General features: G+C 34.0%; 1 protein-coding gene across 1 annotated transcript in view; it reads left to right on the top strand.

Annotated features, from left to right (window-relative positions):
- LOC133171957 (probable ATP-dependent RNA helicase DHX35) overlaps nt 1-24,464 on the top strand; it is a 134,686-nt gene that overhangs the window by 40,912 nt on the left and 69,310 nt on the right. The window contains exons 21-22 of the mRNA XM_061306753.1: nt 9,738-9,815; nt 10,295-10,424. Coding sequence (XP_061162737.1) covers nt 9,738-9,815; nt 10,295-10,424 — 208 coding nt within the window. The remainder of the gene's footprint in view (nt 1-9,737; nt 9,816-10,294; nt 10,425-24,464) is intronic.

Genomic DNA, 24,464 nt, shown 5'->3' with positions numbered 1-24,464 from the left:
ACTGAATACTAGACTAATTATTTTGTTGATCCTGATCTTCCTACTTCTCTTGCTTTAGGGCTTAACTTCGAAATTGTTGCATTATACTCAGGTGACCGTTAAGGCCCTTGGGCCTCTTGTTTTTTTTTATGCCCCCTAATTGGAAGATTCCATCTGTCTAGCTGTCTGTCTGCAAAAACTTTAACCTTACACATAACTTTTGATTGGTTGGAATTATGGCTTTCATATTTCACTTGTGTATTCCTTATGACAATACCTTTCTTTGAGTACCATCATATTTGACCTGACCTTGGAGTTCGACCCGGTTTTGCAAAATTTTACCCAACTTTAACCTTTACCATAACTTTTGAACAGTTGGTGCTAGGGCTCTCTTACTTCACATGTGTAATCCTTGTGACAAGACCTTCCTTTGGATACAACAACTTTGACCCTTTGACCTTGACCTTAGAGTTTGACCTACTTTTGAAAAACTTTAACCATGGCCATAACTTTTGAATGGTTGGTGCTAGGACTTTCATATTCACGTGTATTTCTTGTGAGAAGGCCTTTCTTTGAGCACTATTAATTTTGACCATGACCTTGATGTTTGACTTACTTTTGAAAAACTTTAAACTTTTCTATATCTTTTCAATAGCTGCTGCTAGCTAGGGCTGTCATATTTCACAGGTATATTCCTTGAGAGTTGAGACAAGACCTTACTTTGGATACCAACCTATTTGATTTGCATTTAAGGAAGTTTAGTCTATGCTATTAGATGCCATCAGTGTTACACCTTTTTTTGTTTCTCTAACATGTTAGAGAACACCTATAATGATGTCACATTTTGCTACGTAATATTGTTTAAAAAAATTTTTGAGTATTTTATGCAGTAATAATGTACAGATATTTCTGAACAATTCTAGTAGGAAAACAGGGAAGGTTCCATGATGTGTGCTCATTATTTTCTGATTTTCTCGAAACTGAGCCAGTGCTCCAAGTCACACTATCAAGTCGCTAAATGGCGACCCTAAATTTTTTTGGGTCGCCATTTCAGAATTTCTGGTCGCTATCAACAGATACAGTCCCTGAAACATTCTACTTTCCCACTTGAACGGTGAGTGAACGCTGAACGAACGGTGAACGAACGCTGAACGAACGCAGAGCGAACGGTGAGTGAACGATGTGTGAACGCTGAACGCAACTTGGTGAACGATGTGTGAACGGTGAGCGAACGCAGAACGCGAACGGAGCGCAAACGCAAACGCAAAGTGAACGGTGAACGAACGGTGAACGCAAGATGAACGATATATTCGGAATGCCTCTGATATTTTCCCTGCATTGAAACTATTTTATTGTATTAAAATGTTAGGTGCCAAAAAATAAATAAATAAATAAATAAATAAGTAAACCAATAAATGAATGAATAAATAAGTCAAAAAATAAATTCTCCAAAATTGTCCTAAGAAAGACGATGCATGCACATTAAGTTTTTAATCACATGATTCTTATCGCATTAAAACATTGCAATTGTTGCCGAACGCTGAAGTATAAACAAATCAGAGAAAACTTCTGACTTACAGAATGAATTAAAGCGGTTGTAACATCCATTCATATATCTCCGTGTCAAGGCGATTTCGTGTAAAGTAATGAAAAAAAAAATTACAAAGGTCAGTGGATGTTTTGCATTTATACGCTCGTATTTTAAATTTTTAATACAATAATATATTATGGGTCATTTCTATTTTTCATGATGATTTATTGAGCAGACGTCTACATGTATACATGTATGTAGATGGCCGTGGTTATACTCGGACAAGATAATACAAAGATACATATTCATATTATTTGTTATAATTTTCCGAACTTGATATTTATGTAATATGCTGTTATAGTTTTTATTAAACAGACAAATGAGAGAGAGAGAGAGAGAGAGAGAGAGATATTCCATTTTAGCCCCCCCCCCCCTCCTTTCAGGCTTCACTAAATGTTTGTACCCATATTAAACAAAAACTCTGAAATTTTTTTCTAAATATATCAGACAGTGAAAGTAACTTTTTTTTTTTTATCAACAAATCATATGCATTTGTTTGACAGTCATACTCGTTTTTATTTTCCTGCTTCAAGTTCACACGAAGTCCACGTGCTTGTCCTGTCAATCAAAATCATTCGACACTGTGCAGGTGTGAAAGTTTCGTCACATCGAAGACGAAGTGCGAGTATTTCCAACAAGTTATAACATTTATTTTTATCATTTCTAGATTTGATCCCAACATTTGAATAATAAATGAATAAAATACATTGGGCATTAAAACTTGAATTTGAAACATACTCTCTGCCAATTTCAAATACCACCGCCGACACGTGTACATTTTAAACTACTATTGTTTTGTGACTTTTTTAGATGCATGCTTGTTTTGAGACTGAAATTTTTGTTCTAAAAAAGACCTTAATTTATTTTTAAAAAAATGTTGATTAAAATATTCTGGAAATAAAGTACTGACTAAGTAACCAATCTAGGGGAAAAAGGGGGGGGGGGGGATTAATCATATCGAATGGCAAACATCTAAAGTTACGATGAAGAAAGATTTTTTTCTCTATAACTATAGACTTTACATATTATATTAGAGAAAATTCTATAGTGCAGTACATTTCAAATAAATATTTCCTTTAACCACACTATCAATTTAATTCGCTCCAAAGATAATAAATTAATAGGATATCCGCAGTACTATGTATAACTCTCAGAACTAGTTCGATCATATTTTCTGTAGTAATTGAAAAAAAAAACCGTGTTAGAAATAAATATTTTCGTAATTTTGCTGCGTAATTATTTGACTTACATACATATGTAATTATGTCACCATTAACGATTTGTCGCCTTTAACAAAATAACAAAATGTTGCAGTGCTTGAAGTATTTGCACATTGCCCTTAGTTATATTTAATATTTCAGCATCGTTCTACATAGGTACAGAATGTGCTTATAACAACATTTATTTTCCAGAGTAATTTAATAAATAACCTAACAGCTAAGTTAGAATAATAAAAATATACATCGTAGATATTTTTCAACATGAAGTAATGATTCTTCAAACACGATATGTTAGTTATTAAATTAAAAAACATGTAACTCATTCCCTACAAAAAGATAAGTCCTTTCACTTCGGAGTTCCGAATGACAATGAAAACTGAACGATAGGTGAACGCTGAACGCAAGGTGAACGCAAAGTGAACGGAACGAAGAGCGAACGCTGAACGCTTTGTGAACGGTGAACGCGAGCGCACGGTGAACGGTGAACGCAAAACTGTGAACGGAGAGCGAACGGTGAACGCACGGTGAACGAACGGTGAACGCACGCTGAACGAAAGGTGAACGAACGGTGAGCGAACGGAAAAATGGGAAAGTAGAACGTTTCAGGGACTGTATTTCACTCTCAATGGTGAAAACATTTTGTGAATGACACATTTTGTATAATATAAAAACAAGGAACAAACACTCATATATGTTCATGTACGAGGGTTGTTCGGAAAGTTCGTGGACTTCTGTCATATCTTTTTTCTTTAACGTCATATGTTATCCAAATTTGGTAGAAATATTTTAACAATGAATTTAAATGATTTGTATTAAATTTTTCAAAAATATCATGATTTATTTAAAACTTATCCATAATTAAAAACTGCAAAAATCGGATCGCGGCGCAGGTCAAACTTTAGTAATTTACAAACAATACACTAAATAATGTCTGTAGTCATCTTTTCTGTAAAATGGAGCAAAAACGAAAAAATCCTAGACGGTTAAATTAAGAACTGTTACATCGATTCGTATTCCAAATTATGGCTTAATATTTTGCTTCGGTAAAAAGAAATCAATTTGAGAAGATAGGTAGTCCTCATTGAAAACGACAAAAACGATGACGTTGTAGAACGTCACGGGGCAGCAGATAATGATGCAGTTTTGTGTTATACTCGGAGAAAATCCTGAATAAACGCTAAAAATGTTGGAGGAATCGGAAATTACGCCACAAGCGAGTAGTGCATGTGTGTGTAAATGGTAGAGGCGGTATTTGAGTGACAGAGACTCTGTACCGGACGAGGACAATCTGTGAAGAAACGGTTTAACTGTAAAAATTTGAACGAAAACTTTTAAAAGTTGGGACGTCATGGAAAGACATAGGCGCTTCAGAGTTGCTGATCTTGTGAAAGCACAGTTAAGTGGTATTAAAAGAAATTAAACATTAACAAAGGAAATTATAAAATGAGAACAATTGTTAGAAAAATAAATGTCAAGTGATTGAAAAAGGTTTTTAATACGTGGGTATTGGACTATACTGTGTAAATGTATAGGGATAGAATTTTTAAGAAACTCTTGACGCTATGTTTTTGACGTTACTTTGCTTTAAAGTGTGCGCCGTGGTTACAAAACATGTTGATTTTAAAATGAAGTAAATTAATTTTTATCAAATCGAATGGAATGAAATTTCACAGATCAACAAAACAAATATTTTTACACATGATATTGTGCTTATTTTAAATTTCTTTGAAGTAGTATAACAAAGATTGACATCGTCCACGAACTTTTCGAACAACCCTCGTATAATGTCTATTTTAAATGAAAGATTACTTATTAATTTGACTAAACAATTTGCTACGCTAGAGAAACCATGCACTTATGAAATATTGTTATTACATAGAACCACCCATATGGTTGTACACAGAAGAACACAAGTGATTTTATCCTAGAATTATAAAAGTTAAATTTGTAAATTTGTAGTGAATAAAATTGCTAAAAGTTTGACTTATATGTGCATCATGTGGAAACTTTGAGATAGGACTGTCAGCTGTTTGTCATGTTTATTAACGTAGCAAACCTATTATACAGTTGCTGTTAATATCGCCAAAACTTGATGATATTCAAGCAATATTGACCAAATCTCCATTAACAAGGTCAGTTTTTAAAAAGACTACAATATTTGGCAGCCGTTCTATACAGCATCCTGTCATAACATTACTTAATCTCAGTATTTTTGCGATGTTTTAAATGTACAGTCAAGCCTTGTTATCTCGAATTCTATGAGAATGAGAAAAAACCTTGAGTTATCCGAGGATTCAAGATATCCGGGGTAAAATACTAAAGGAATAAGGATTAGGACTTCAAATCACTTCCGCATATCCATGGTATTCGACATATCCGTGTTCGAGATACCGAAGTTCAACTGTATTTAGGGAATGTCTTCAAACATTTTCTTGATAGAGAATCTTGGGAAAAAAGTAATCTCATACCTGATCATATAAAGGGATAATCGCCGGCCCATATTTTCTTGGTCATGAAATGCGAGTTGGTTTTAATTTGTAGTCGTAAAATCAATTGTTTGGTCACAAATGCGACCATTTTAGTCACAACTTGGAGCTGAACTCTCATTTCTCAATAAGCCTTGTGTCTATTGACAATTAAAAAGTTAAGGAACTTGAGAAAAAATCGTTAACTAACTCGTACAAGTTTTGGAACCTATATTTCTTTGATTTAAAAACCTCATGTCATGAAGTGTCTTTTCCCTTCATGTCAACATAAAGGAGTTTGATTTTATTTATGTCAATTTTACAAAATGTTTGAATAGAAAGAGGATGGTAGGCTGGTAGACTATGGCAACTATAGGAGTTTTTATGATTGTAGCACATGAAAAGATAGGCTATAGATGTTTGTAATTCAGAATGTATTGAATATGAATTCTAATATTTTGAGAGATTAGAGGAAAATCATATTTACTTAATGTCAGTGATTAAGTTTCAATATTTGATTATTTTATAATAAAAAATATACATAAATACATGCACCTGCAGTGACATTTTGATTTTAGAAATTTGAATATCACATAATCAGGGAAGGGATGGAATGTCAAATCTCTATAGCAAATTAAAACAGTTTGTTTTTTTTTTTTTTGTACAGGCAGGTTTCAATCATTCAATCATTTTTCATTTAATTTTTTAACTGTAGTTAACAGTACACAATCTATTTTGTGATATATGACACATTTTTGATATACTTTACAAATTTTGCAACGACCTTAACTGAAGAAAGTGAAGATAAAAAAGTTGGCTTGATACATCAATAACAGCACAAAATATGATAAATGCTGAGTGTAACATTAAGTAAATCAGGCTAGTTACTAGTTAATGAGAACACTAGGAATATCTTATCAAAAATATGATATAGAAAAGCAAACTAAAGTACAGAAGCCCTACAACTTAAATGTTTATTAAGATACTGAAGTGTGAGCTATTTGATGGTTATTTTGAGAAGTACTAAAATTTCATATTCTTCTCTAAGAAAGTCTGAACACTTCCAACTGTATCAGAACATTTTGTATATTATTTTGATTTAGTGTGTGTTAATTAACTTGCCATAAGTGATTTCATACTGCTGCTATATCAAATTTACAGGTCCTATTTCAGTGGAAAGAATTTATAAGTATTTGGTTAACACTACATAGTAGGCTTAAATAAAGACGTGGTTCACCATTATTATAAAAGAGAAATATTCACTTGTCCATCAGATAGTCTGCTAAAATTTCATTCACTCAATTGATATACTGTAAAAAAATAAATTAATCAGGAACGTATTAACTCATTTAATTTTGATATACAGTGGTACTTAATTCATCTTGAACTTCTATATCTTGAATACCATGGAAATGTTGAAGCGAGGTGGAAGTTCCTCTGTATCTATTTTAACCTGATTATCTCAAATCCTCAGACATCTCGAAGATTTTTTTTTTTTGGTTCCCACCCAGTTCAAGATAACAAGGTTTGTTTGTACTTATAATTAGACAGGGTGGTGAAAAAGAGGGGGTTTGTGGATTATTAGACTAGTTCTCAGAGATGCTAAATAGGAGAGACATAAATAGAATCTTATAAAATATTTACCAAAGTTTTTGAGCTATTTCATAATTGTAACATTATTATAGAAACTTGATTTAAAGTATAAAATATGACAAATGCAATATTCCACATCCCTGCTGACAATTTGATGTAATAGCTGTCCAGTGTAGCAGTATTGGACATTTATAAATATCAGGTGGAAATATCTGTGAAGAAATTAAAGGAATTATGAATGAGGAGCTTAGATCCCTTGTTGATTTATAACATGCAAGAGTACCTATTAAAACTACAAAAGAAATACAATTATAGGAAATCTCACTGCAACATAAGGAGATTTATTTTAGTTCATTTATGCAGGCCTTGGATGGAGAACCAATTCATATGGATTATTTCTGAGTGGAATGTTTTCATAACCTACATAATTCTCACCATTCATGCCAACAGACAATACAACATCATTGGCTTTCTTCATTAACTAATCAAAAAATTAATATGACAGGTTTTCTGCATGTTGGCTCTGGAAGTGTCAAGCTATTATCAATTTAGCCTGAAATGGATGAAAAAAAAATAATAAAGAGACTTTCAAATTGGACTCTTTGAATTCTGTTTCCTAAAATAACCTAGCATAGCCTTGTCATGCAATTATGATGTCACAAGAATTGCATCCGAATTATTCTTGATACTTATAAAAGTATTGACGGAGTAGTTTACACACATTTGGGAATTTCTGATAAAACCCCCACCTACATATTCCAGCTTTTATTTCAGGTAACTTGTTCCCTTTTTGACAAAACTCTTCTGCACTTTCTCAGAACAAATAAAATGATTTGTTGATGTGGAAAACAGAAAAGTTCATATTTCTTTGACAATTTCCGCAAGTGTTCTCGGGCTGCTCAGGTCTTCTTTTAGTATGTCAGAAATAGCCAATTTGGGATTGATTTCTCTGCAAGCAAGCAATGTGCTGTAACAATTCTATATTGGAAATGGACTGGAAAGCTGAGAAAAAATCTTTTTCTTGTAAATTATTGAGAATTGCAAAGAATATAACTTTATATGAAAGAAAAATTTGATGTTTGTAATATTTTATCACTCAATCAGCAGAGAAGTTGGCTTTGTTTGAAAGGTACAATGTTTTACACATAAAGTATATGAGCTTTCATGCAGCTGGATAGTTAAGTGTGAGAAAAAAATCAGATCTCTTAAAGTTTCTGTCAGAAATTATTATGTTGTCATTGATATTCCCAGCATTCTCTATAGTATATAGCATGCATAGCACAGGCAACAAAAACACCCAACACATTTTACTTTCATGATTTTAACATCATGAATATGAATTTGCTCCTAAAAGAGTTAACATGACCAGTAATCTATTGAAACTTAAAGCTTTCCCCAGCACAGCACAGCTTTGTGTTGTGAAAAAAAGAATGTGTAATTGCAAAGAATGAACCACTGTCCAAAAACTGGTAATATCCAATATTTGGAAATTAGACATATAAAGTACTTGTAGAAAGCTTAAAACGGGGAAGTAATACAAAGGATTTTTTTAGGGGGGGTGTTAGAAAAATTTCGAAATTTTATAATATGTGGGTTTGATCAAAAAAAAAAAAATGTCACCGTTTTAATAACTGGTACATTACCAATGTTAAAATTGGTGTGCTAATGGAATTGTAAAAAAAGAAATGAGGTCAGGAGTTTACATGTAATAGGTTTTGGATTTTTAGGTAAGATTGTAACACAGCTATGTTGATTGGAAAATTTGCTGTTCATTTGTAATGAATATTAAACTACTGAAAATTAAGAATTCAATAACACACAATCTTTTGTGATTATCATACCAAACCCATGCAGTTATGTTTGTAATCAGTGAGCAGTTTATGTGCTCCCCACAGTTAACTTTCCTTGAATCCTAATTAGATAAAAGGCTTTTTAATACTTCTCATGTTATTTCAAATCGATGTTCTAATGATGTCATGGCAAGGGTGTGGTAAGTGACCTTGAACAGGATTGTATACTAGTTTATCAATCAGAAGCATTTGCAGATGGATGCTATTTCTCTCTCTCTCTCTCTCTCTCTCTCTCTCTCTCTCTGACAAAAATGTTAATTATTTTACTTGTAAAAAAAAAAAAGAGAGAGAGAGTTTTATGATTAATTCAATGCCACAAACAGTTTATAAAACAATTGATACCATAAATGTCAATAATTCTTTCATGTGACTTCTCAATTACTTTTTTTTCAATTGTCCCCAAAACAGTTTTTTTCTGAAAATATATTTAACCAATTTCCATAGTGTAAATTACCTCATATAATATCTTACTTTTCATGCCAAGCTTCAATGTTTTTAAAACTTTGATGATTCCTTTTTTGGCAGAGGAGTACTAGTACTTTATATATAGACAGTGGTATATCTATACGTGTCTTTGGATCTGTCTGTGGTTCAGAGTTGAACACAGAAAGATCTGATTAACACTGAGTCACCACAGATATTGGGCAAAAGACTTCAAAATTGATACTCTGAGAAAGAACGTCATGAAATTCTACGTGTATTCTCAATTTGCTAAATGCACTTGTATCCTATATTTTTGTCCATTATATGCACTTGTATCCTATCTTTTTGCCCATTATATCAGTACAATCCTAATTTTAAGTTATGTATGTTCAGTTCTGACAGGAATTTATTTCCTGAAATTATTGTAATGATTTATATTGTAATGATTTATATCCATGCTGTTAACAAAGCTGTGGGCAGAACATTATACAAATCATAATAATACATTAATCTTAGGGTGCTGAGCTGATTTCTTTTTTTCGTATATATATTTTTGGCATGTTTTGTTACATAAAACATCAGAAACTTATCTTGTTAATTCTCTCTTTTCTTGTAGAATCGTGCCAAGAGAAATTTTTCTGTAGAGGAAGGTGACCATGTGAGTTTGCTCAATGTGTTCCGTGCATTTATCAAGGTAGGTATGCAAAATCCAGGAACGTTACTGCAGAATTTCAACAAGTGTGCTTCTGTATGGGGTCAAAACACATATGCCAAGCATTTGTTTTGCATCTGTCTGTTTGTCTGTTGTCTATCATAACTTTTTCCAATTTTTATTGTGATACCAGTAATGCACAACTGATAATTAAACATTAAAATGTAAATATTGTTATGCAATTCCGTTAATTATACTTACTGAAGAGTTTCCTCTTCAGACTTAGATATACAATTTGTGATTAGTAAGGTACTCAGCTGAAGTTTGCTAGACAGTTAAATTTGAGAATATCAGTGTAGGGGTTTGATTTTTTTAATTGGCTTGACTACACTAAATTTAACTGTGAGATGAATGTGATATTTTATGATGAAGATATGTTCAAAAAGAACAGAAGAAAAGTAAATTTTAAAATCTGTCATTAAAAACAGATTGCTGTGGATTCATCTGTTTCCTTTAAATAGTACAAAAAGAATTCTAAGTGGTGCAAAGAAAATTTCCTGAACTACAAAGGTCTGTGTAGAGCAGTAGAAATACAACATCAACTTCAACGTCTTCTGAAAAAGTTCAAGGTGCCCTTGGTGTCATGTCAAGGTAAGTCTGCCATGGAGCTTGCTGTTGCTATGAATGTGGTGTCTTGCAATACTGGGTACATAGGGATACTTGATATCACACTTACTTAACTTAACAGAACTCTTTCGCAGTGGAGGTAGGAAATATCAGTTAGCTGGGGGCAATATGCTGTGAATATGCTACAAGATCAATCCCTTTAGATTTTTTAAAGGACATACATGTATAAGAAAGAAGTCCTGGAGAAATATCTTGCTAAATGTTTGTGCACCATGCTTATAAAATGTAGGAGATGCTAGTTCTCTTGAATTACATTTTTGTAGATATTTTCCAGTAAGCAGACTTTTCTAATAAATAAATTCAACAATTTCTTTCTGATTAATGTTATTTTTGGAATTCTGTGTAAGATGACTTACATTTTGATATGCAACCACTGGCAGTACATTGTACTTTCAGAAAATTAATGTTTAAATCGGTCAATTGTCACTAACATACACAAGTTATGCCCTGGAAAATGATGTGAGATTTAGAACTTTCTTGACTTTATCGCAAAAGAGTGGCAGTAAGTTAGATAACCACAAGGTAATGGTGATACAGTCCCTGAAATGTTCTACTTTCCCACTTGAACGGTGAGCGAACGCTGAACGAAAGCAGAGCGAACTGTGTGTGAACGATGTGTGAACGCTGAACGCAACTTGGTGAACGGTAGGTGAACGCTGAACGGTGAGCGAACGCAGAACGCGAACGGAGCGCGAGCGCAAAGTGAACGGTGAATGCAAGATGAATGATTTATTCGGAATGCCTCTGATCTTTTCCATGCATTGTATTTATTCTATTGTATTCTAATGTCAGGTGGAAAATAAATAAATATTCAAAAATTGCCCTAAGAAAGATGAAACATGCACATTTAGTAAAACTATTAAGTTTCTTACAATATTTTCTGCACATATGTATGATGTTTAAATTCAGCGGTTTAATCACACGATTTTTATCGCTGTAAAACATCGTCATTGTTAGCGAACGCTGTAGTATAAAAGATAAAATTATTCTAGTTGTAAAATAGATATGTTTATTCTTATTTGATATATAAAACCATTACAAATAATGATTTTCGAAAAGTAAAATACTGACTTATAAAATGAATTACAACGGTTGTAACAACCATACATGTATTTCCGTGTCAAGGCAATTCCGTGTAAAATAATGAGAAAAGAAATTTAAAATATTTTGCTAGTCTGTGGACGTATTGCATGTATACACTCGTATTTGAAAAATGTAATGCAATAATATATTTATGTGTCTTTTTTCATTTTTTTAATGATGATTTATTCAGCAGACTTCTACATGTATCTATAAACAATTCCCCGTGATTATACTCGCACAAGGTGATACAAAGAAGCATTCATATTATTTGTTATAGATTAAAATTTCAAAACTTGGTATTTAAGTAATACGTGTCATAGTCTTGATTAAACGGGCAAATGAGAGAGAGAGATAGAGAGAGAGAGAGATATTCCGTTTTAGCCCCCCTTTCCACAAATGCATGTACATGTAATTGTACCTGTATAACCAAAAAATCTTAATTTTTATCTAAATATATCAGGCAGTGAATGTAACCTTTTTTTATTTATCAACAAATTCACTTTGTTTGACAGTCGTAATCGGATTTTATTTTCCTGCTTCAAGTTCACACGAAGTCCATGTGCTTGTCCTGTCAATCAAAATCATTCGACACTGTGCAGGTGTGAAAGTTTCGTCACACCAAAGGCGAAGTGCTACACTGTAGTATTTCCAAGAAGTTTTACATGTTTTATCATTTCTAGATCTGATTCCGATTTCTCCAATTAAATAAATAAATAAAATACATTGGGCATAAACACATCGAATGAATTTGAAACATACTCCCTGGCCAATTATAATACCACCGTCGGCGCGTGTATATTTTGAACTACTATTGTTTAATGGCTTTTTTAGATGCATGTTCGTTTTGAGACTGAAATATTTTGTGCTACAAAACTCGTTAACTTCTATTTAAATATTAATTTTAAACATACTGGAAATATTGACTACGTGACCGATCTACGTGGAAAAGGGGGGGGGGGGTAATCATATTGAATGGCAAACATATAAAGTTATTGTGAAGAAAGGAATTTTTTCTCTCTAACAGAAGAATTTATTTAAGAATTGCAGTATATTACATTTAAATAAATATTTTTAACCACACTATCAATTTAATTCGCTCCAAAGATATTTAATTAACTGGATATCTGCACTACTATTTATAATTCTCAGAACAAGTTCTAATATTGTATTTCTATAATAATTGAAAAAAAAGTTGTTAGTAATAAATATTTTCTAATTTTCCTGCAGTTGTTAAATTAATTGACATGGATTATTATCTCTACGTTAACGACTTGTCGTCTTTAACATAACAGCAAAATGTTGTAGTGCTTTACGTGTAAGTACCCCTATATTGCCCGTATTTAAATATTTTTTCAGCATCGTTCTACATAGGTACAACATTTATTTTCCAGAGTAATTTAAATAATAACCTAACAGCTAAGATAGAATAATAATAAAACATATTGTATATAATTTATTCCAATAAAATAATGATCCTTTGAACACGATATGTGAATTATTAAATTTCAAATCCCATAAATTCTTACTTACAAAAAAGATAAGTCCTTTCACTTCAGAGTTCCGAATGACAGTGAAGACTGAATAATAAGTGAACGCTGAACGCAAGGTGAACACAAAGTGAACGAACGGAGAGCGAACGGTGAACGCTTTGTGAACGGTGAACGCAAGCGCACAGTGAACACAGAACGCAAAACTGTGAACAGTGAACGCACGCTGAATGAACGGTGAGTGAACGGAAAAATGGGAAAGTAGAACGTTTCAGGGACTGTAAGAGATATTTGGTCTGTTGCTGACATTGCAAATGATAATATCAATAATATAGAAATAAACCACCATATGTGTGTTTTAATTCTGGAAAAATAAATGAATGTCTTAATACTGTAATGGGAACCCCATTTCAAACCATAGAGAGATTTTATTTTCTAGTATATGTACATGTATACTTCCATTATGATATTCTTTGTGAATAAATTGTATTCTGTGTATTCTGGTGCATGAGAACTTAATCTGCAACCAATGAATTCATTAACTGATTAAAGAAAGAAGGGGAATTTGCTTGGTAATTCCACATTTTATAGAGTTTCAAAATGGGTCAGAATGAACACATTTTAATATAATGATGAACAAACAGATTGTAAATGCTAGACTTTTTATAGCTTCTAGCATGCAGAGATTTTGCCTGGGAGATGTTAGTTCCAATTAAAAAAGAAATTCTTTAAGGACTTTAAAAAATTCATTAATTAATTTGCAAGGATAGGTGTGCATGATATCATTGAAATACTATTGGATACTTGTAAAATTTTATTTTGATAAACAGTTATTTTGTTTACATTTCCAGGGCAGCACGGTTATTAAGCCCTTTAACCAAAAAAACTTGAAATAAAACAAGAACCTTAAATAATGGATTTTTCATTAATGTTTGCAGATAATATCTTTTATTATCTGTTTTCATTCTTTTGTTATGTAAATTTACACAGGAATAAATTTCTTCCTATTCATAATTTGTTTTATCATTGTCATCTGTTGCAATGTAACTTTGACATGCCATACTGACTTTTAAAATTTACCACAGATTATTACTGAACCCAGGGTTAGAAACTCCCTAAAATTACAACTTGCAAATAATTGCGAGTACCAAGAAAGTGAACTCGCAATTTTATAAGACTACTCGCAATTTTCATATAAAGTTAAATTTATATAAATTAAATACATGTAACTTAAGGAAAAAGTAACTACTGTACAATACACAAAATACAACTACAGTGTGAAAATGAAAAAAAATTCACAGGAACAACAAATGTACATTTCGTAGTACTGTATAATACATTTGTTTCTTTCTTCTTAAGGTCAAGATCTAGTAAATGAAGAGTGCCTACAGATTTCTCAAATTTGAGAAACAAATTCCTTTAATAATATATTACAATTGTAGCTAAATAAATTGAGGTGTATCGGGGCATAATATTTAGAAAAACGGAACGAAAAAACATATTTTAAACTGCCCTTTTCAATGAAAAATGAAGAAAATCAGGAATAAAAATGGGAGTTTTCTCCATCTCAGACAAACAAAATGTATCAATATTGCCTACAGTCTCTCAGTAAACGGTTTTTCACATCTTCTTGACCTCTTCTTTAAAATGATATTAAATTGAATATAGGTATCGGGGTTCCTTTTGAAATGATTTCAAAATGAATTCCATGAAAATGTGTCATTTTCTACTTAATTCTGTTATAGCCGTAAAATATGGGAAAAAATAAAATTAAATCAATTATGACGTCATAATGGATCTAGCACCAAAAGACAGACTAAACTCATTTACTAGATCTTTACCTTAACATAATTAAGGCTAGACAAGAAAATGTGTGATACATAACCACTACAGCAGTTTTAAGGGCATTGTGTTTGATACACCTTAGATAAACTGCATGTAAGGTAACTAGCTCTTTTTTAGCTCACCTGAGCTGAAAGCTCAAGTGAGCTTTTCTGATCAAAGAATGAGTGCACTTTAGAGTGTCGTTTGGAACCTTTTCGGCCACCCATTTTAAGCCTTGAATTAGACTATATTGCTAAATTAATCTATGATTATTGTGCATACATATGCTTTTGATATTTATACTTCGATTTTTTTGTTAAACATATTTCTATAATTCCACAAAACGTCATTGAAAAGAACATGTATAAGCCTTAAATTCTGGAAATTTGAACTGGACCTGCAGTTTCGAATTTAAGATACCCGCCAACACTTGAAGTTATTCCGGCTGTTTGCACTTTTATAAAACAATCATTAGAATTAAGAAATAAAAGGTCCACATTGGTGAAACATACATTGAGTAAATTACTTAAATTGCGCTTATTGTTTATTTATAAACATTCAGTGTTTTTTTTTTTTATTTTGTATTGTATTGCTTGATCGACCCATAACAGTGTATCGAGCATCCGATTTGCACTGGCAATACCAGAATTTCCTTCAAAATTAACGAAAAACACAATTTAGTGAAAGAAGACAAGGTAAACTTTAAGACCCTAATAAAATTTTTGCAAAATTATTCAATATTTTGAAGTCGGTACACATGGCAAGAATTGTAATATAATGCAAGTATTATATTTGTATTATACTTTCTTGTTCACACGCTTATACATGTCTTATTAGATTGTTAATAGACTTTAGGTATTCCTCTCTCTCTCTCTCTCTCTCTCAATAATGGAAAACGAGGTTCTGTCAGCAGCTAGTATCTGTTATAGTATTATGCACTGCATTACAACTGAAAAGACCATCATAATGGAAACAGTGGCGGAACACTTATACATGTACTTGGTGCACATAATGCATCGCTAGATGAGGTGCAAAGAGAAGCTAGACCCCAGAAGTTATAAAAACTTCTTTAGAATAGATAATGCAGCATTTGAGCAACCTTTACAATCACAAGTAGTTACTCCTTTTGATTTCCTTCCCATAAAACATATTTTTACTGCTAAAGTCGACCATTATTTGCCATATGCTTTTTTTGTTATGATAAAAATAGGATGACCCCAATGCGAGTACTTCTGATTGGTTTAAAAATGAAAGGTAAGCTAAGACTTGTATAAGAAATAGAGCATTGTCCTATTCTTAATACAGTTTTATAAAATTCAAAAAATCTTATGATTCACTGTATTAAAAGTCTATATATACATGTAGTAAGATTTTGTACTTAAATACATATCCGTATGTACAGCCCTCGATTGACAGACACAATGAAAACATATCGAACAGTGGAATGTCATGTGAGTAAAGTGATGATAATATCAAATGGGTCAAAAGATGTTGACATTTGGTGACCTGTTAATTTAGTAGCTAACTCGACCAAAGTTTGGAGAATTTTTCAAAAAATTACATATGAGCTGCAACTTGTCCAACATTGCCCTTTGGATATGTATAAGTTTAGATCAAAATACACATTCTGTGCAAATGAGACAAATGGACAAGTTGATATAACAATGTCGTTGAAAACTGGTATGCACATGAATAACAATAGATATGTGACAAAACTGCTAGACCTCCGTCGCAAAAACCAGTGTCGCTCGGCATTATTTAATATTTCCAGAAAAGTTGAAACTTATGTGAAACCTTCATTACATAGTGTAGATATCAAATTTGTTCAAATCATGAGCCCCAGGAGAAGGGTGGGACCACAATGGGGGATAAAAGTTTTACATAGGAATATATAGGGAAAAAATTTAAAAAATCTTCTTCTCAAGAACAACAAATCCATGATTAGTCATATTGATATCGAATCTTTTTAGGTAGTGTAGATAGTGTAGATTCAAATTTGTTCAAATCATGACCCCCGGAGGTAGGGTGGGGTCAAAGTTTTACATAGGAATATATAGCAAAAATCTTTCAAAATCTTCTTTTCAGAAACAACAGATATTGATATGGAAGCATTCTCAGGTAGTGAAGATTCAAGTTTGTTCAAATCATGACCCCTTTGGGTAGGGTGGGGCCACAATGGGGGATCAAAGTTTTACATGAAATATATATGAAAAATTTTCTCAAGAACAACAAAACCATAGTTAGTCATGTTGATATGGAATCATCTATATGTAGTGTGGATTCAAATTTGTTCAAATCATGACTCCAGGAGGAAGGGTGGGGCCACAATGGGGGATCAAAATTTTACATAGGAATATATAGGGAAATCTTTAAAAATCTTCTCAAGAACAACAAAGCCACAATTAGTCATTCAAATTTGTTCAAATCATGACTCCCATACGTAGGGTGGGGCCACAATGGGGGATCAAAATTTTACATAGGAATATATAGGAAAAATCTTTCAAAATCTTCTTTTCAAAAACAACAGATATTGATATGGAAGCATCCCCAGGTAGTGTAGATTCAAGTTTGTTCAAATCATGACCCCTGGGGGTAGGGTTGGGCCACAATGGGGGATCAAAGTTTTACATAGGAATATATAGGAAAATCTTTAAAAATCTTTTCAAGCACAACAAAGCCATGATTAATCATATTTATATGGAAGCATCTGTGTCAATTTAATTTTAAAAGATGTGGCTTCCTAGCTCATGAGCCTAGATTGTCGATGTATTAAGATTCATTCAGAATATAAAAGGTCAATAATAACACACACACCTTAACCACTACCACTTAAAGGAGAAATAATTGGTGTGCTATCCCACTCAGATAATATTCACTGGAATAGCCCTCATGATAAGGCATATTACTTTTTGTCTATATTAATAACTATTTTGTTCATATGCATAAAACTTTCTATTTTTGTTCTAGAATCTAGATAATTCCTTTTTTTTTGTACTCTTATGAATGTTATGTATTGTTGTATAGATGTATGAATCATTGTTATGAACTGTTTTCTGTTCATTATGTTAGGATTGTGAATAATTCTTCGTAATCAGAGTTGTAATCAATAATAGAGATGATGGGGTGCTCTAATTAATCAGTTCAATCAAAATTGCACTTTATCATGAAAATATACATTGATGTTAATTTTTCAAACAGAGGGTAATTGATTGTCAAAAATATGTGTACTTGTTAGTGTCAGAAATAAGAAACAACTAGGGATATTCATTCATTATTTTAATAGTACAAAGTTTGCAAGAAATCTTTGGCAAATATTCAATATGTAATTGTATAAAAAGATTATACTCAAAATTTGTTATCCTTTATAATAAAGGAATTAGAGAATTCCCATGATGTTGGACATCTGTTCTAAATGCACCTTCTGTTTCGACTCAATTAAATCTCTTTTTTCACTCACCTTACACTTAATATTTGTAAAAAAAAAAAATGATGGTCTTGTTTTTGGGGATGTAGGCTATATAGATATTTGGAGCTGACTGTAATTTGCACAACCAAAAAAGTCTTAATTGTATATTACCTTTTTTCCTACATAAATGATCCACAGCACCATTTTCCATTATCAAAAAATTCTTTTTTATACTTACGTACCAAACCTTTCCATTTCTATGACTGATTTAATGGTAAAGTGACCTGATCATGCTGGGCTACTTTGAAATTGCGAAGTACTGTGTTCATTAAATTTGAAAACCATGTTTAAAATCATAAATAGATGTTCATGAACATAAAATATATAAGGGACTTGTTATTAGGGGGGTGGGTATCACCAGAAAAATTATATTGCGATATATTGCAATATTTGATGGTATATTGCGATAAATATTGTGATATATTGCATTGCTGTCCATTTTTCTTAAAGTTTGGAGTAAACTGGATAGACATATTTTTTTCGTTCTTTTTTTTTTTTTTTTTTTAAGTTTTGAATTCAGATACAGATTTTGGATTTCCAACATTTTGGCATGAGCATCACTGAAGAGACTTAATATGTCGAAATGTGCATCAGGTGCATCAAAATTGATACAGCATATGATTTACATACACCATATTAATTTCCTAACACTGATTGCTGCTGAACTGCAGCTATAAACTAAGACAACACAGTGTAAGTTTGGGCAAGAAATAACCATGATTTATTTGTTATACAATGAAATCTAATAAGACATGTATGTGATAAGCATACAGTTAAATGAAATCATGGTTAACCTCTGACTAACTACAAACACACACACTCTGCTCTCATACAAAAAAAAAAAAAAAAAAAAAAAAAAAAAAAAAAAAAAAAAAAAAAAAAAAATTCGTGGCCTTTCCCCTTTGCCCTTTTTCAAAAAAGTGACGCTTTCTTGCAAAGTCAGGGATAGTAAGCCTGTGATTGTGCTATCTGATTGGTCAGTTAAATTGTTTTTATTTAAAATTTCCTAAATCTGACCCCTGATTGGCTTAAAAGGGCCCAGCCACCGGGGGCGCCTGGTACTGGGCCATTGACCTAATTCCCTAGAGGGTCCCCCCCTATTGTCTAATTATGTAAACGATCTGATTTACCCCCTAGAGGGTACCCCTCAATTGTTATCAAGCATTGGGGCAATTGACCCATATTTCATAATAAACAAAAATGGCGTATAATAAAACTAATAAAGATAGACACAATAAACATGTAAGTTATCGCATAAGTATATAGCCCATACACTGCACATACGTATTACATAATAATCAACAGAAATAAACATAATCTGAGACATGCAAACATGTAAGTTATTGTATAAATATATAAACACACTGCACATACATATTACATAATAAGCAATAGTACCATAAGAATACGAAGCTAATGGTGACATAGACATAAAAAACATGAGAAGTACGTTACATAAATTAATAACAATTAAACACTGTTTAATAATATATTAATTTCCTAACACTGATTGCTGCTGAACTGCAGCTATAAACTAAGACAACACAGTGTTAGTTTGGGCAAGAAATAACCATGATTTATTTGTTATACAATGAAATCTAATAAGACATGTATGTGATAAGCATACAGTTAAATGAAATCATGGTTAACCTCCAAAAGCCCAAACTGGGTAGAATGTAGGGAAAAAAAAAAACAAAAAAAAAACAAAAAAACAAAAAAACAAAAAAAAACCTCCCACACAACTTGCACACTTTCCAAACAATTCTACGATAATAATACAAAAGCTAGGCAAAACAAAGTATAGGTAGTGTCAATGATCTACAATCAATGAAAAGCACACAAAGTTTTTAATAAAAACTGCCAAGCGAGGTAGTCGAAGAGCCATCACATCATGGCAAGCACCGGCTGATGGTCAGTAAACAGAGAACTCCACGCAAGGTCTCTCACCGGAATATGTACGGGAAAAGAATTGTTAATGGTACAAATGTTCATACGAGAGTCACACAATAACATAAGCACTGTTCGTACCGAGTATCACCAAAAGGTTCATATGAGAGTCACACAATAACATAAGCACTGTTCGTACCGAGTATCACCAAAAGGTTCATATGAGAGTCACACCATAACCTAAGCACTGTTCGTACGGAGTGTCACCGATTAGGTTAATATCTCTCAGGATAATGAACACAAATGTAGCATATTACGGTGGAAGGATAGCAGCACATGGCCAAGGTGATGGAGGAATCCATATTCCTATGCCTGGCCAACCCACAAGAACACAGCACAATAACATACATATAAGCAAAACAAATATAGACCTAAATATATACAGAATATTATTGCATCACAAAGTATGCTTTCGTGGCAGGTTATATCGGGAATTTTCGTTGAAATTCTGAGCCTAATCTGGCAGCTACCTGGCAACGAAAGGAAAGAGATGGGTCTACATATGAACGATAGGCATCTGATCGCCAGTCTCCTTGGGACTGTATTAAATCTGAAGGTAAACCACACTCTAATGCAAAGGATGCCCCACCCCTACGGAAACTGTGCTCTGAAAATTTGTCTGGATTAATACCTAATTGTGATAAAATGTGTTTAAGCTTCCTCAGGAAGATTGGATAAGTCAAGATATGCCATTTGGACCCTACTAAGTATGTAAAGGCTGGCTGGGGGGCCTGAGAGGATGGAAAAAGTCTGAAAATAAGCTTTAACATGCAACTCGGGCAAAAAGGGGATCTTGGGATATGGGGCAAGGGCACTTGCAACGACCTTTGAGAGTATTGGATGGTTTTAGACCACAGAACTGAAATCACTGCACCAGTAGAAGTGAAGGTAATATTAGACCTTGAAAGGTGTTTGTTGGGGTCAAATTTGTCCCATGCCGGAGCTAGTAGGTTAGATTTCCTAAAAAAGGAGAAAAAAGCCACTAAACAGGCTGACCAGAAGGTGAGATCCTCTGGGTTATGCAAATTTATAAAAGGAAATTTTCTATTTAAAATGTCCGGGGTAATGGGCAACTTTGGACTAGATTTTGCACCTAGGAGGCGTTTAACCCCTTTAAGAATGTTGGTAATTTGCAAAGAGTCCAAAGGATTTGGATGACCCGCATCGAGGTGTAGTAGGCGGACTACTGATAAGTAATTACGGATAGAAAAATATGATAACCGAAATGACAGGAAGGCTATAAACCTGCACAGATTATCTGGAGAAATTGGTACCAAGGCAATGCCTAGAGAGTTACAAAACAACAAATATGACTGAAGATATGACCAGTATGTTCTTTTGGTGGAATCAGCCAGAATGCTGCATCGAAGCAACCGCACTCTTGCATCTAGGGAAGCGGTTGAAAGCGAGTGTGTACCTGTCAAAAAGACAAGAAAAGGTGGGCTTAGAGATATGTGAGTACCAGTCACTCACGTCAACATATCCTGTGATAGGATGTGCAAAGGTAGCTAAAAAGGCAGTAAAATTATGCTTCTCATGGAGGCGGGAAATAAAATCTGCTTTGCAATTAAGCTTACCAGGTACATGTTTGGCAGTGAATCTGAAGTTGTAAATGGCTGACAGCCAAAACAAACTGCGTAAACATTGCATAAGAATGGAATTTTTGGACATGCATTTATTTATACTGGCCACTGTGGCCGAGTTGTCAGAAAACATTGTAACCCTATGATTGGCCCAGAGCGGGGCCCAGCGGTGAGCTGCAATAACAACAGCCAAAATTTCTTTTTCATTGATGTGCATATTGGCTGCGGATGGGAAATCCAATTCCCAGTTACAATAGAACCAGTCGTGGTTCCAAGAGCCCCCTGCACCCAGTGTACAGGCATCAGTGTAAACTGATGATATGGGCTTACCATGAAGAAGTAAGGATTTCCCATTGAAGGTTTCAAGGAATTGGCACCACCAGGAAATATCCTGGAGTACCTCACCAGACAGGCGTATCTTGTGCGATTTGTGCTTGAGGCCAACAAAGGCGTTGATAATGCGGCGCAGGAGCACTCTTCCACCGTATACCACTGATGCGGCCCAATTAAGCTTCCCACCTGTAATTGATGCTTAGAGGCGCGTTTGCGCTCTTTAAAAAGATTAAGCTCATTGCGAAGCTCAGCTAATTTGCACGCGGGCAGCCTTAGTTCCATCTGAACACTACTAATTTGTATGCCTAGAAAAATTAAAATTTGGGAAGGATCAACTACTTTTTTCCAGTTTATATAAAAACCTAGTCTCCTTAGGAGATGTATCAATGTTGACAAAGCTTGTGAACAGTCTTGTTTAGACCTTTCGCAAATGAAGAAATCGTCTAAATAAGCTACAATAATATAGCCCCTACGGGCCATCATTCTGCGAACTGCTTGGGAGAGTCGGTGAAAAATACCTGGAGATTCTTTAGATCCGAAAGGTAGTTTAGTGTCAAAGAAGTAGGAAAATTTCCCATCAAAAGGCCATTTAAAACCTGTAACCCTTTGACTTTCCGGGCTAATAGGAACTGATCTGTAAGCGGATTTTAAGTCTACTTTGGCCATGTAACATCCCTGTTTAACCAGTCTAGTTGCATCATCTAAAGATTGGTATTTAAACTTATAATCATTTGACACATAATCATTGACCGCAGCACCTTTCGGGCGGCTACAGTCATGTATTATGCGAATCCCCCCATCTGATTTTGGAATAATGCCCATAGGACTTACTAAAAGAGGAGGACTAGGGGCATGGACATAATTGCCTTCACTAATTTCATCTAAAATTTGAGCTGTAGCTTTAGCAAACAAATCTGATTGAGGTGAGGCTGAAGGATGATTGTTCATTTCAACTGAATGGGGGGACAGTGAAGGGTCTATAATGTGAAAACCGTTTTTGATACCTTGAAGAATAAAAGATTTATCTGGGTCATTTGCAAGTTCTTCTTCCCAAGCAGACAGAATGAGACCTGAGGGTTTTAACCGTTTTTTGTCGAAGTATGATCAGTGGAGGAGTGTTTCTCTGCGCAGCCTGGGACTGCACAAACATGGGAGAATCTACATTGTTTAGAGAAACAACCTTTTCTAGTGTTGAAACGTTTGCAGATTTCCATGCCCTGGGGTGTATGAGAAGCTCTAGGGGGGAACTGTCCACCTGATGTAGGTCTTACAGACTTAAGGGGATGTGTATGGGGTAATTGTACCCTTGGTTTTAAGTAAACCGTTTGGATATGTCTGTGCCCCACCTAAATTTGTGTAGATTTTGGAGCTTTCTGTATTCTCTATCATAGAAGAACACAGATTTAATTTCGTATGAAGCTAAGAGTTGGTAAACCCTGGTGGTGTACGATAGATAATCCAGGATACTGCCAGGTAACAAGGCATTTTCTTGTAATAATTTTTGAAGGATCGCTAGATTAGCTACCGACCACTGGGACAGGGAAATATTTTCGAGTTTAGGTTTGGAGGGCCCCAATTTGAAGACTAACTGCCCATCTTCATTGTTAGACAATACTCTTTCACTTTGTGAGGCAGCTGCCTGATTAATAAAATCTACAATATCATGATATTGACTATTTGCTGAAGATGTAGACAGGGACTTAAGATAAATTTGAGGGTCCTGCCACGAAAACATACCTGGTTGGTCCAGTGTTGGAGCAGTGTTGATTGTGGGCTGGCTGGATCCCTGGGCTGATCTAAGTTGGCCCAACATGTCCGTTAAGAAAGGGTCCGATCTGTCCCCCAGTTGTCCCTGCGAGAGCGTCGGATCCGTCCCGTTTAGGGGTGTCCCGAGCGAGGGGCCAGGCATATCCTCTGCTGGAGCGTCAGCTGTTGTAGTATTGGTTTGCGTAGCTGCCAGGCCTCGCGGAAAAGTTTGGCGTATCGAATGCATAAGCAAGCGCTTTTGTCCCACAGGAATAGTGGAAGGCAAGTCATCTTCCGACAACAGCGATAAAGCCTCCATACTGTCGTATCCCAGTTCTATAAGGACAGTTGCGGTACGGGTTGACAATTTTTTACGATCCGCCCACTTTGATACCGCTTCCTCGCCGACAGTCATTTCAATCTCACCGTCCGACATTATGATTGCAATAAAGGCGATTTCAATACAATGAAAAGTCACATGTGTACAAACAAAGACAAATAGAATTTACTGCGATCGCTGATCGCGCAGACGGCA

The sequence above is a fragment of the Saccostrea echinata genome, unplaced genomic scaffold (assembly GCF_033153115.1).
Source record: "Saccostrea echinata isolate AGI-Se365-2 ecotype Australia unplaced genomic scaffold, CSIRO_AGI_Sech_v1 ptg000054l, whole genome shotgun sequence".
Classification (NCBI taxonomy): domain Eukaryota; kingdom Metazoa; phylum Mollusca; class Bivalvia; order Ostreida; family Ostreidae; genus Saccostrea; species Saccostrea echinata.
This window is presented reverse-complemented; position numbering and strand designations above follow the sequence as displayed.